The following is a 12645-nucleotide window of genomic DNA, read 5'->3' on the forward strand; positions in this document are numbered from 1 at the left end:
AATACTCCTTAAAACTGCCACCTTTAAGACTCCTTAAAACTGCCAGCTTTAAGATTCCTTAAAACTGCGAGCTTTACAATTCCTTAATTCTGCCAGCTTTAAGACTCCTTAAAACTGCAAGCTTTAAGACTCCTTAAAACTGCCAGCTTTAAGACCCTTACAACTGCCAGCTTTGACTCCTTAAAACTGCCAGCTGTAAGACTCCTTAAAATTGTCAGCTTTAAGATTGCTTAAATCTGCCAGCTTTAATACTCCTTAAAACTGCCAGCTGTAAGACTCCTTAAAATTGTCAGCTTTAAGATTGCTTAAAACTGCCAGCTTTAAGACTCCTATTTACTTGTAAAGTTTTTAGATTCTTTAAAAACTGCCAGCTTTAACTTAAAAACTCCTTTAAAACTGGCAGGTTTAATTTTCTGGATCCCTATACGTAAGAACCCCTCGATGTCCAACGTAAGCTAAGAGAAAACCCCTGGTTTATCCGAACCCCTTATCGCAAGCAAAAACCCCTGGAGCAAGAACCCCTCGTCGTAAGACATTTGTAAAATCGATGTACGTACCCTTGGACGCAAGAGACGTTGAATCCTGGATACAAGGGATTTATATCACCGTGGATGTAAGGAGTAACGGGAATCCAAGTAACGAAAGGGCAACCCCTTAATTTACGGCTTTGTAGGTAGCTTGGCAAATAAATAATGAATGTAACGAGGTGAAAAACAGTAAAATCCTTTCATATATTTTACATTTTATTAATGTAATAAATGTAGCGTCATGTTAAATCTCTCTTTTTTTATTTTCGAATCTTGATTGTTGGCAATCAATATACGGTATTTAATGGTTAGTTTAAATAATTGATCTTTGCCATTTATGAATCCGTGTTATACTATCAACGAACGACTGACATTCGAAGGCACACCTCAACTTGCGAAATTGCAACAAAACGTAAATGGGATAAAAAATCAAGAAGATTGATTAAAGTGACAACATCAGACAACATTTCCTACTCTTTAACTGGGGTTTCCAAACTTTTCAGCCAATTGAATAGCAAATGATCACACATTTGTCGTGTTTGTGATAATTATTGTCACACATCTTTCTTTTAATAATAAGGTACAATTCTTGAGCTTTGAAACTGACGCAAATTTTTCGAACGGTCTAATAATTAACTTGAGAGATTGTAATACAATCTAAATTTGGTAGCAATCATGTAGAACTAGAACATCTGGCCATGGCGAGAGCTTTGCCTTTTGATTGGACATTCTTCTAACCTGCAAAAAAAGAAGTCCCAATGTAAGGAAGTAGTCCTTTTTACAGAAATTATATATAATAAGTGTCACTTAAATTAGTTCCATTTTCTCCTTTTTTTGCTGTAGACCTAAATGTTTTTATGTACGGAGATCTCGTTATAAGTATGCAAAGTTTGAAGCATATCGGGATTGTTTTGCACTTTCACCATTTTCATAAATTTCCGTGATGATTTGGTCCATTCACCAATGCTGAAAAAGGTATTTCCTCGAAGGTCAAATTATTTTTAAAATTCTGCCTGAAAAAAACACTCGTTTGAACTTTTTAATAATTCTTTCTAAACTTGTTCGCCAAAACGAATGTTTTGTTAAAAGAAACCTCAAGTAATAAATCCCATAATAACTTACTCGTGTGACACGGCAAACTGGACGTTTGTGGATTGAGCACAACCTAAAAGAAATAATAACAATACCACCAAAAATATGTTTTCTCAAATACTCAATCAAATTGTTTTTCAAAAAAAAAAAATGCGTAACAGGTGCATGTAGGGGGACTGTGTGTGTGTGGGGGGGGGGAGAAAAAACGAGCGGAGGGGGATTAATGAAAAAATCAATCTATGAATACAAGCTCTTTAATTTGCCTTTAAATGGGGAATTTTATATTTATTTTCACGTTACCGAATACTTACAATTCCACTTTCATCACCTTGACTACTGCTACTGTTGCGGGGACGTTTATTTAATCCCTTAAAAAAAGAAAACACCAAATTACCTTTCTTGATCAGAAATTTGGTTTCATTAAAGAAAAAGGTAATAGTCAAATTTTCTCTTTAACCTTGTCATTCCCGTAGGAAATTGAATGCTTAATAGTCGCTAACTACATTTGATATAGGTAATTTGTTTAGCTTTTTACCCTTTCATCTAACACATCAATCCTTCTTTTGCGTACCTACCAAATAAATCAGGGATTGTTAGTGTTATTTGTAAATAATGACATTGAAGGCATGCAAAGCATGTAAAATCATATCCATGCCTTTTATTCTTTCTTTAATTTTCCTCAATCAATTTTTTACAGGATGTTATATTATAAAAACTTTAATTATTACAGTCAAAACACCTCGAGCGTTCCTGTCAAGGGTAGATTAATGATTCCATTATTGCAAATTTGATTTCATTCTTTGATTCAATATTCCATTCTTAAATTGAATATTTTAATGTTCAAACTGCGACTTAATTCAAAACTCGAATGTTGATTGGATTGTTGTCTGGCTTCACGCGACAAGAACGTGGAAATTCGACCTGAATTTGCATAAACTAGTCAACCGTCAAATGTCACACATGGTGTTTTCTCATCATTTTGTTCTTCACGTTCTTATATTTCAACCCTATGATAATACCAAAAGAGAGGCGAGACATTTTGGTGCACTGAAAAGGCCAAAAAAAATGCTACTGGCAGAAGAAAAAGCGTTTAATTTGTCGTTGACCCATTTTATGCAAATTGGGGAACTTTTTCAAATTCTCACGTGTCTGTCGCATGAATGAAATCAACATTCGAGTTTTGAATCATGCCACCTTTTGAAAATTGAAATATTCAATTCAAGAATGGAATATTAAATCAAAGAATGAAATCAAATTTGCAATAGTGGAATCATTAATCCACCCTTCACAGGAAAGCTTGAGGTGTTTTGACTGTAACTATTAATGACTCACATTACCTCTGTGTCGACCACAGTTTCATTCATACCATTGTTCGCCTGCCGAAAATAAAAATTGGTACTTTTGAAACATATTGTTAATCTCGCATGTTCTGCATCGAAAAAGTCTATAAGTATTTTTGAAGGATTAGAGTGGAGTACTTTACTTTCATCATTTTTTAAAGGCCCCCATCTGCTGAAATTGTAGGTCAGAGATTTCTTTGCAATACATAATTATATATATATGTGTTTTGGTCGTACAGTGTGCAATACTACCTCTACATCAAAGTGGCTGTGAATCACTGAACTCGAACAATGATTTATAATCTGAGAATATATAACCCCTGTTTTGAATAAAGTTTCACGTAATTAAAACAAATACTGTCATCAAAAACTTACTGTTTTTGCTTTGTCTGCAGCTTCCTATAATATAAGTTTTATTTCAAGTTAGTCAATATATATGACAGGTTCAGACACACATCTTCTGTACATCTCATAATTAGAGTCTCCTTCCTTCCCTCTCCCCCTCCATCCTTCCCTTTTCTTCCCTTCCCTAGCATTTGCAGAGCCATTTGGAAATGGTCTGGAGACTCGTTTCTCAGGGGCTTAATTTTATCACTTTTATTGAAAACTTTTGCCGCTACAATTTCTGCCCAGTTTTCTTCGTTTTTCCCCGACTTACTGCCCTTGTCTCTCCAAGTATGGTCATAGCCGTAACAAGTAATGACACATTCCCATGTCTGCACATGTGTAATTTATTTATAATTTTCTAGTTTTTTTATTTATTTATTTATTTTTTCTTTTGAATATAAATCTGTGTTTACGTATCTTTGCTTCCTTTTTGGTTGCACTTACAGACAGACGTAACTCCGCCTCCTGTCTTTTTTTCAATTAGCGGTTCTCCTCCAGTAGGCATCTGCAAAACGTTGATTGCAGTGTCAAAAAAGATGTGTGATAACATAGGGAAATGTTAAACTACTAAAACAACAAGGATATCAAAATGTATCAAAGGGTAAAGATATGATAAGGGTCGCTAGTTCTACAAATGTTCTGGTTTATAAATAGTTTATTCCTTTTTAATTTGTTAATTTATTCATTTTCTCATTTAGGCTTTGTCTAAGTATCAAAACAAATCTCACCTTTGTGTGTTGAGGGCATTGCCAGCTTGACATGCCTGGTCAACTGCCTCTTCCAAATCATAAATAAAATCCCTTTCATTTCCTGCCAGGATAGTTGAAAAAAAAATACTGGATTTTTAATAATATAAATTGTGACATTGTATTTATGAGTATGCTTTTCATTGTCTGTATGTTCAATGCTTGATTGATAACTCCTGAGATATTGTGCATGTATAACTATTGTAGTCGGAACATAATAAAACAGAAAGATCAAAGTAACACTTAAAGCCAAGATCAAGCTACATATTGTAGCTTACGCGGGCACATCTGTTTTGAACTGTTTATCATAAAGTTGTGGATCGTATCTGCCTTAATTCACATTATACAAAGTCTGACCTTGGGTGCTGCAAGGGCTTTGAAAACTGTAAAGTCGACTACTGTTTTCATATGAGAAATCGAATTTCTGCAGCATACAATGTTGTAGATATCTACAACTATGTTAAACCCTTGCAAAGTACCTGTCAAAATGTTGCCAACAACCATACGCTGTGTTGACATGGTTGGCTGGAAAATGCCGACTTCAAAGTGACTGTTGTCCCCAGCATTGTTTGTATTAAAAACAGCTTGCTGCAAGCTACAGGATGAAATAAAATAAACTACTCTTAAAAAAGTGGGTAAACTGGGCCACTCAGCATGCAGCATACCAGTACATTTACATGTATCTGAAAAAAGATTGTTCAATGTCTATGCCATCAAATAGCACGTGCAAATCAACTGGACATTAGATGTATATCCATTCTAACTACTTAGAAATTATGCAATCGGGCATAAGCAACTGGCTAAACCATTCATTTTTATAGCAGGGCTGCCTTTAAGGGCTGTCCGTAACACCTGCTACGGTTAAGTTAACCTTACTGTTACGGGTGAAGATGTCTGTTGGTGTTACATTGAACTCGCATAATATTTCACTGCTATGGGCGATAACTTCGATATAACAGCTGCCCGGAACTTAACGACAGTACAATGACTGTACAGGGTCATGTCAAAGGTTGGCGTGAACATTACTCATACATTGAGTTTCGTTAATTTCACTCTGATCAGGAAGGTAGCAGAATAGCTCCTGAAAATTCAGGGGTTTTTTTAGGTTTTCAGGATTTTTTTAAAAAAATTAAAAGGAACATAAATACTTGGCCCTAAGATGACAAGATCAATTGCTATTGCAAACCTGTCAACATTAGTAGTACGCTCTTAAGACATACCTTCCGTATCAAAGCTGCTGCCCATTAGGGCAACTTGGACGTAAGTTTTTGTCAATTTTTGTAGGCACCTCTCTGATTGCATTATAGACCTGACAGAAATGTGAAAGAAAAGTGTAGAGAATGAAAATTAAACATTATAATACAATTTAGGTGCAATTGTAAGTGGGTGCTTTGATCATAGTCTGTCAATAATTACTAAAACTGGGGATAAGCCTCCCCTCCTTCTAAGGACTGTGATCCCTTTAGTGGTGTGGATACATTTTATTTATAAGTAACAAAACTTCTTAATAAATCTCATAACTTGCATAAAACCCTGTCTTTCTTTTAAGATAGATACCTTATGATTGTTAACATTTGGTGGGAGAGTTGGTAACGTATGACCACAAGTGGTGTGCAGTCAAGGTGGCTCTGCAGTCTCATCTAGAAAACAAAACAAAGAATATTGTGTTAATTAGGGGTTGACAGATACTTTTATGAGGGGCGGCAGGCAACTCGACAAGTAATCGTATCAGGCTTTCCTTTTTTTTCTCCTTCCCTATGCCGCGAAAAAAGAAAGCCTGATCGTGGTTTTTCAAAACGTTTTCTTTTATTTTCCGTACGTAAAAGATGAAATGCAAAAGTCATATTTTTCATGAATTGTAAAGGGCTGATTTATTTTTGTGAAACGTCCCCCCCCCCCCCTTACCATCCTCACTGTAGAATAAGGAATAAATGTCGCGCTGTGTATAACCCTAAAGTTCCATTTAAATAACGCAATGAGAACGCGGAAAAAACCCTGATTTACAGTCATCAGCAACTTGCGAAGAGGGAAACTAGTATACGATGTACGAAAAGTGATTTTATCATACCCTATTTTCCAAAGATGATTTACTTGGGAAAAAGCGGGCGAAAAGTATACATGTGCGCAGAACTTCAATAGGATGTGATGCGGATGTGTGGGAAACCATCTATACCTTTTCACTTTGAACTCGAGACAGGTGCTCGCGACTTGCGGTACCTTTGAGGATTAAAAAACTGTTCTATATTATGATGATGATGATACAATTTATTTACGATTTTCTTATAGGAGGTGCCCCACCTGTCGCAGAAAAAAGTCTCTGCGAACTGGAAGTTTCTTTGCAGAGTTTCCTCGAATTCCTTTAGGAAAGATTCTTGTTTGCATATATCTTTGGAGTCTTCGGGAACTTCGGACGGTTGCTGCACAAATGCTTAGTCTGACAAAGAACACAGTTGGTAATATATACGCATTACTGAGGCATTACTGTGGGAGAGATATACAGGATAGACCATTTATTCCATTCGGAGGTCGTGTCTACGTAACAAAATGGGACGAAAGTCAGTTCAATCACAAATCTAAGGTAACTTTTATACGCTATAACAACCAGTACTGATATCAACTCCACCGAAAAGTTATGCCATTTGTTTAAGTATCGAATCTCTACAAATCCAAATTTAAAACATGATTTCCCACATTTTTTTAAACCAATTGTTTTTACAAATTTCACCCCTATAACGTTTTCATTAACCGTGTCAGCCTCCATGTCCGCCCCCTCCCGGCTGCGCCACTAGGCGCCCGCGGCACCCTTACTCGCCACTTCTTTATGTAAAACGCACCTGTCGGCAGTTTACTTTTTTTATATCAATCAGTTGATAAAGTGTTTAATATGTCCATACCTTTTGCTTGATTTTTTTTTCAGTACCAACGGGGGCGGAGAGCAAGAGACGAAGTTTGGGTTTTTGGCCTAATCTGTACAGAATATACACCATGCCGCGGTTACTTCCAAGTAGTAACCAGGCGGGACAGAGCAACTCTCATACCAATTTTTCATCGGGTTCTTCGTCCTGGATCAGAGGTGCATTCTGACGACTGGGGCGCATATAGAAATTTGCCACGCTTCGTTCCAAACGTTACCGTCCATAGAACAGTTGTTCACAAAGATAATTTCGTGGATCCCCTTTCAGGAGTCCATACCCAAGAAGTCGAGTCTGCGTGGTCTCAACTGAAGTATCACGTAAAACACGAGAAAGGTATCCGTCGTGCTGATATACAAAATTTTTTAAATGAGGAAATGTGGAGGCAATGGAGTGGGCTTGGAACCGTGTTCGAGAATATTATTCCTGTGATTGCTCGATATTATCCTCTTTAGATGTATGTTTACAAGATGGGACATACTGTAGAACTGTTTGTAGTTTATCGGCTGATTGTTGCAACCTTAATACTACATTTAATGGCACATGACGTCATTTATCTCAACATTAAAAAATTGAGTTGCAGTGTCGCAGATATTAAATTTGCTTCTGTTAGAAAGGACACGTGATCTTACTTTTATAGTTCAATATTACATATCTGTATGAGTAAGTTTTAAGATGACATAAAAGTAACACCAGCACATCCAGAAACAACTTGATTTTGCCTGTGAGTATCCAGTCATTTCGTTCCATAGTAAGGTCGTTCCAAGTCACTTCGTTCCAAAAAAAAGTTAATTCGTTCCACAAAAAAGTCAGTTTATATAGCAATATCGTTCCACAAAGTATTAAAGTAGTAAAAAACCTTAACATAGTGAAATTCTAATTAAAAGTTACATCATCTGATAACCTGCACATTCTATACGCGTTATTTTTATCGTCAAAATGGCGAATAGAACAGCTTTGCAACTCCCTGTACGCACTTTAAATATGGCTTCTGCGGGTATTATCATTCATAGACTAAAACCAGTGAAAAGCCAACGTGAAAGACTCTGTGAAAGTATGTTTGACTCTGTCAAACGTGCATGCTTTAGCATTGAACATCGGCATACGAGGCAGGGGGCGAGGGGGGCTGCAACATTACGTTAAAAACGAATTACATCAACAGCAAAAGTATTTGAAATATGCCAAACTTTGTGGTTCAAAAGTCCAATAATTTCTCATTCATCTGCTTTCGTTACCTCTCGTAAATTGCTACAATCATGTTCGATTTTTCTCGCAAATTCTCAGTTTGATTCAGTTGCAATCAGCTTTTCCATAGCTTGAGCGTTTGCGCACGATAGATTTAGTGGAAGACCTTGAAACAAATGTTTAGTTCTCAGGGCTAACTTAAAACTTTCAACGAAATGTTTTAAAACCAATTGGTTTACACGCTTTTGTATTTCTTTCAAATTGGGTAAAAACAATGTAAATTGGCTCCCCAAAACTAATTTTAGTTTTGCTAAACTAGAGTGAATAAATAAAATATTTCCGAAAAAGGATTCAGTGCATTGAAACCTTCGGACAACGCCACGAAATTAATTAAAGAACTAAAGCAAGCAGGCGAAGTTTGTACACAGCTGTTTTAATGCAAGTTCTATTTTCCATTTTAAATGCCTTTTTATTCCGCTTTCAACCTGTGCCAATTTTTTTTCGGGCAAAAAGGTCTTCGCCCCCCAGGACCGAAGGTGCCCATACGCCTATGGCAGTGAAACAGAAAAACTCTAATTAAAACGAAGAGTCTCTCCTTTATTAGAGAATGAATACTTCAAGTTATCGCGCGTGCTTTAATTATAGCATTGAAGTAATACTGAAAAAGAGCAATAGAACAAAACAGTCTTGCCTTCATCATATCGAGTCAAAAACACCAGGTCAACGCAGAACGAACAAACTAAAATCCTTGACAACTTCAAGCAAACGCACGTGCTTTAATTAGCATTGAGGCAATGCAGAACATTCATGGGTTTTTTTTTCAAAGATCTTAAAAAAACTCTTTAACAAAAATTTTCCACGCTCCAATAAAGGTGACCGAGCAAAGTTTTTAGCGCCCGATCTGCAGACCCTTGCTGATACGAGTCAACGCGCGCACAAAGAAGAAACGAGGCATTTTTGTTAAGGCGGGATTTTACCTGAATTTGAGTGAAATTTGAAGAGGTTTAAAGAAGGGATAGAAGAAAGAAAATTATTTTTGGAACACCACCAGACAGTTGACCCAAACGCGAGAGCAACCCCGGCTGTCAGCGGACTGTTTGGGGTCCATCTACTCATTTTTAACTTCAAATTCTAATTTTAAAATCACATTAAATCTTCACCATTTCGTATTTCTCTAAAGTGCACTAATCCATTGAGAAAAACCATCTCCTCCCAAATATCCCCAGAAATTGCCCAAAAATTTACAAAACACCGTAAAACATAGATTCATGGTATGAATGAACAGTTTTCTGATTGTTTGGAAACACGAACGAGATATTAGCATTTAACTCAAGTTACGTGGCGGAAAAACGGCCTTCAGGTAGAACCCTGCCTTAAGAACGATCTTTTCAAGAAATCCAAGATGTAACCGACATCGAGCTAAAAGATATCGAGAAATAAACGAGTTCAATACGTCTGCCAAAATTATAAACGAAAACAACAATTTTATGGCATTATAGGACGAAAACAAGCTTAGCACCCAAACGAGGCTGCTATCTGGCTTTGTAAATTGGATATAACTGCCAATAACGCTATGTAATTACCTGCCTTCAAAATAATGACTGTTCAAAGTTGAAGGACATAAAAATGTCCTGTACGCTAGCTATAACTCCATAAGTAAATGCCACCACACCTCAGACAATAATTTTTAGAAAGCGCAGGGCTTCCTTGCTAAGCCTATGGAATTCGTATTTTGAATTGCATTTTTATGATGTTAACTACCAAAATGGACCTATTTGTAACCAACAACCTGAATATGGGGAACGGGATTAGGCTGTGAGGGGGGAGGAAAAAACCTCTCTCCTCGAGCTCTCGAATGCTATACTCTAAGTTTTTCTCAATTTCTCCCCGCTGCAGCGACCTTCCAAATCACCCTTCCCGCCTTTTTAACGTAAAGGGGGCCGTATTGTTCCAAAAACAGAGAAATAGCGGTCATACTGGTATCCCACAAAAAAATCCTCTAGGAAAAAACGTTTTTTTACTGAACAAATCCTCTTTTAGTAGCACAATCTGCTAGGTTGTCGTATGAGCGAAAAAATTCCCATTTTATTTAAATGGGGACCAGCAAACTTACCATAAGCGAAAGTAATCCACGCGTACCCATTTGCTGCTGGCTAAGCGGCTTCGCACGGTACCTTTTTTTACATTTTTAATATTTATGGGAAGCACTGGGTGCCGCCGCAAAAGATCCCTCTGCTCTATTCGGATAGTCTTTGCAGTGTGCTTTCCATCTAAATTTATTCAACTGTAGCCATAGCATGCTCGGTTTGATCAAGAACTCAGTTTGAAACGTGTATGCTGTAGTAATGCAGTAATGTAAAAGAGACCTCCAAGATGTATCAGCTACTTTTCAGTTTGGAGGACGAGTGTACGTTTCTAAAACCATGAAAGTCATGAAAAAGATAAGTTTTTTCGTTTTTTTGTTGTTGTACTGTTTACTGCGGGAGAGAATAAGACTCTTAAGTTAGTAAATAATCAGAAACGACAGGAAACTATTAACTAGCGTTATAAAAGGCTATGCAAAGGCAATACTACAGGAAAAAAAACTGAAAAATTCTTTGGCATTGGTGCTCGGCATGTACTAAAACCCGAAACAACGAAACGAAACCACCGAAACGAAACGACCGAAACGAGCGAAACCACCGAAACGGCCGAAACGAAACGGCCGAAACCACCGAAACGGCCGAAACGAAACGGCCGAAACCACCGAAACGACCGAAACGAAACGGAAAGCGAAACAGCCAGAACAGCCAAACGGAGGTTGTGGAGTAGGAGTCCTGGGAACAGGTTAGCATGTCGGGTTTGTGACGTCACAAATTCGCGCCAAAACCCGAGTGTAAGATGGCTGAACGAGAGGGCAATTCGGGCAAGAACGATGTCGAAAAAAAGGTGGGTGTTTTTCTTAGTTTTCAAATGGTAGGCAAGACACAATACTTAGTTTAATGTCTACAACAACAGAAATGGAGTTATTGATAGTGTGACGAGCAGAAGTTGTAGATTCTTTCAGATTCTTTCCGCCGATCATCGTTGTTCATGTTCATGGACGGATAAAAACAAGCTTACTTGCATTTTGTCACTCCTAATTGAATTGGATGAGTCATTGAATTGAATATGCATTGAATATGCATTGAATTGAATGAGTGATTGAATTGAATATGCATTGAATTGAATGAGTGATTGAATTGAATTAACAGTAACAGTAAATCTTTATTGTGCCTTACACTCCAAAGGGAGGTATTGGTCTAGTTACAATAAAGGTGTTATAACAACTATGCTAACAAATTACTTAATAACAAACACTTGAATTACAATGCAGACGTTTATGATAATAATTGAACTATTAATTATACAACTATTTATTGATATAACTTTCAATTTAAAATTTCTTTTCTTTTTTGAAAAATGAGAAAGATATATTTAGCTATGATTCTAGAGGTAGCATTATTATCTAATTTAAGAAGGTACATAATTTTTTCATGATCAGTTAAACCTACAAAGCGAGGATCAGTTTGGGACACGATGAAATGAAGCTCTTTTCTAACATCATTATACCCTTTGCAATACATTAAAAAATGCTGTTCGTCCTCTATGTGGTTTTCCTTACATACCAAGCACTTTCGTTCTTCAACTGGTGTGGGTGCTCCTGCATTTTCATATTTTCCAGTTTGTATGCGAAGGGAATGTACCCCTAATCGTAGTTTAGTAATACGCTGGATTTTTAACTGTAGTGAGATACTCTTTTGGTAATCCCATTTAACTTCTTTGTGAGTGAATTTTTCTCTACAGCTAGAAAGTCATATGCAATTGTGCATTAAAATCCCTGAATGTATGTATGTAATAAACTGCCATCAGGCAGGGGGCCAGAAGAAAAAAATAACTTCTTTCTTTCATTCTTACCACTAAAAAAAAAAGAAATAAAAAAACACCTGGTCGCAGGTAAAATTTTTAACAAAAGCGAGTATGTTCAAAAGGAACAAGAATCTGGGAACTTCAGACATGTGTTCAAAAATAGGCACACCAGTATATCAGATTGCTTATTAAAATTATTGTGAGTTCATAAGCTGGTTATCACAAAATCATTAAAAACTTGGAAGTAATTGAACATTGTCAATTATTCCCTTGGCATACACTCCCAAACCAACATGTTGGGCCTGTTCGTAGGATAAATATAAGGCACTGGAGAAACACTGTCAACTTAGGAAATGGTCACTATCAGAGGTCAACTTACTGTGCTTGCTAGAGAACAGGGAAGAATGTGTCTTTGGTTGCTCTTGTTCTCCCTCTGGAGCCTTACTTGCCTTGAGTACCTGCTATTTCGATGGCATGTTGTGGCTTTCATGCTCAAGGACAGAGTTGGTTTTGCTTTTCCTTGTTGGATTCTCTTACACTTGTCTAGTGCTGTACGTTGAATCTTAGT

The 12645-nt window shown here is 36.9% G+C and overlaps 1 protein-coding gene and 2 long non-coding RNA genes across 3 annotated transcripts; 1 reads left to right on the plus strand and 2 right to left on the minus strand.

Annotated features, from left to right (window-relative positions):
* Window positions 1-352: 352 nt before the first annotated feature.
* LOC144648662 (uncharacterized) lies at window positions 353-4923 on the minus strand. The gene is made up of 8 exons (XR_013569720.1): window positions 4572-4923; window positions 4075-4156; window positions 3335-3358; window positions 2957-2995; window positions 2155-2190; window positions 1931-1987; window positions 1650-1692; window positions 353-1265 (listed from the first exon to the last, which is right to left on the minus strand). It is a non-coding gene; the product is annotated as an uncharacterized LOC144648662 (long non-coding RNA).
* A 378-nt stretch (window positions 4924-5301) lies between these two features.
* LOC144648363 (uncharacterized) lies at window positions 5302-6505 on the minus strand. Its single transcript, XR_013569684.1, has 3 exons — window positions 6391-6505; window positions 5650-5732; window positions 5302-5401 (listed from the first exon to the last, which is right to left on the minus strand). It is a non-coding gene; the product is annotated as an uncharacterized LOC144648363 (long non-coding RNA).
* On the plus strand, window positions 6464-7459 carry LOC144652311 (uncharacterized). Its single transcript, XM_078512355.1, has 2 exons — window positions 6464-6670; window positions 7010-7459. Exons 1-2 carry the CDS (start codon window positions 6518-6520, stop codon window positions 7457-7459), a joined length of 603 nt encoding a protein of 200 aa, XP_078368481.1. The 5' UTR covers window positions 6464-6517.
* The last annotated feature ends 5186 nt before the right edge of the window (window positions 7460-12645 follow it).

Source organism: Oculina patagonica, chromosome 4 (assembly GCF_052425735.1).
Source record: "Oculina patagonica isolate OP01 chromosome 4, crgOcupat, whole genome shotgun sequence".
Taxonomy (NCBI): Eukaryota; Metazoa; Cnidaria; class Anthozoa; order Scleractinia; family Oculinidae; genus Oculina; species Oculina patagonica.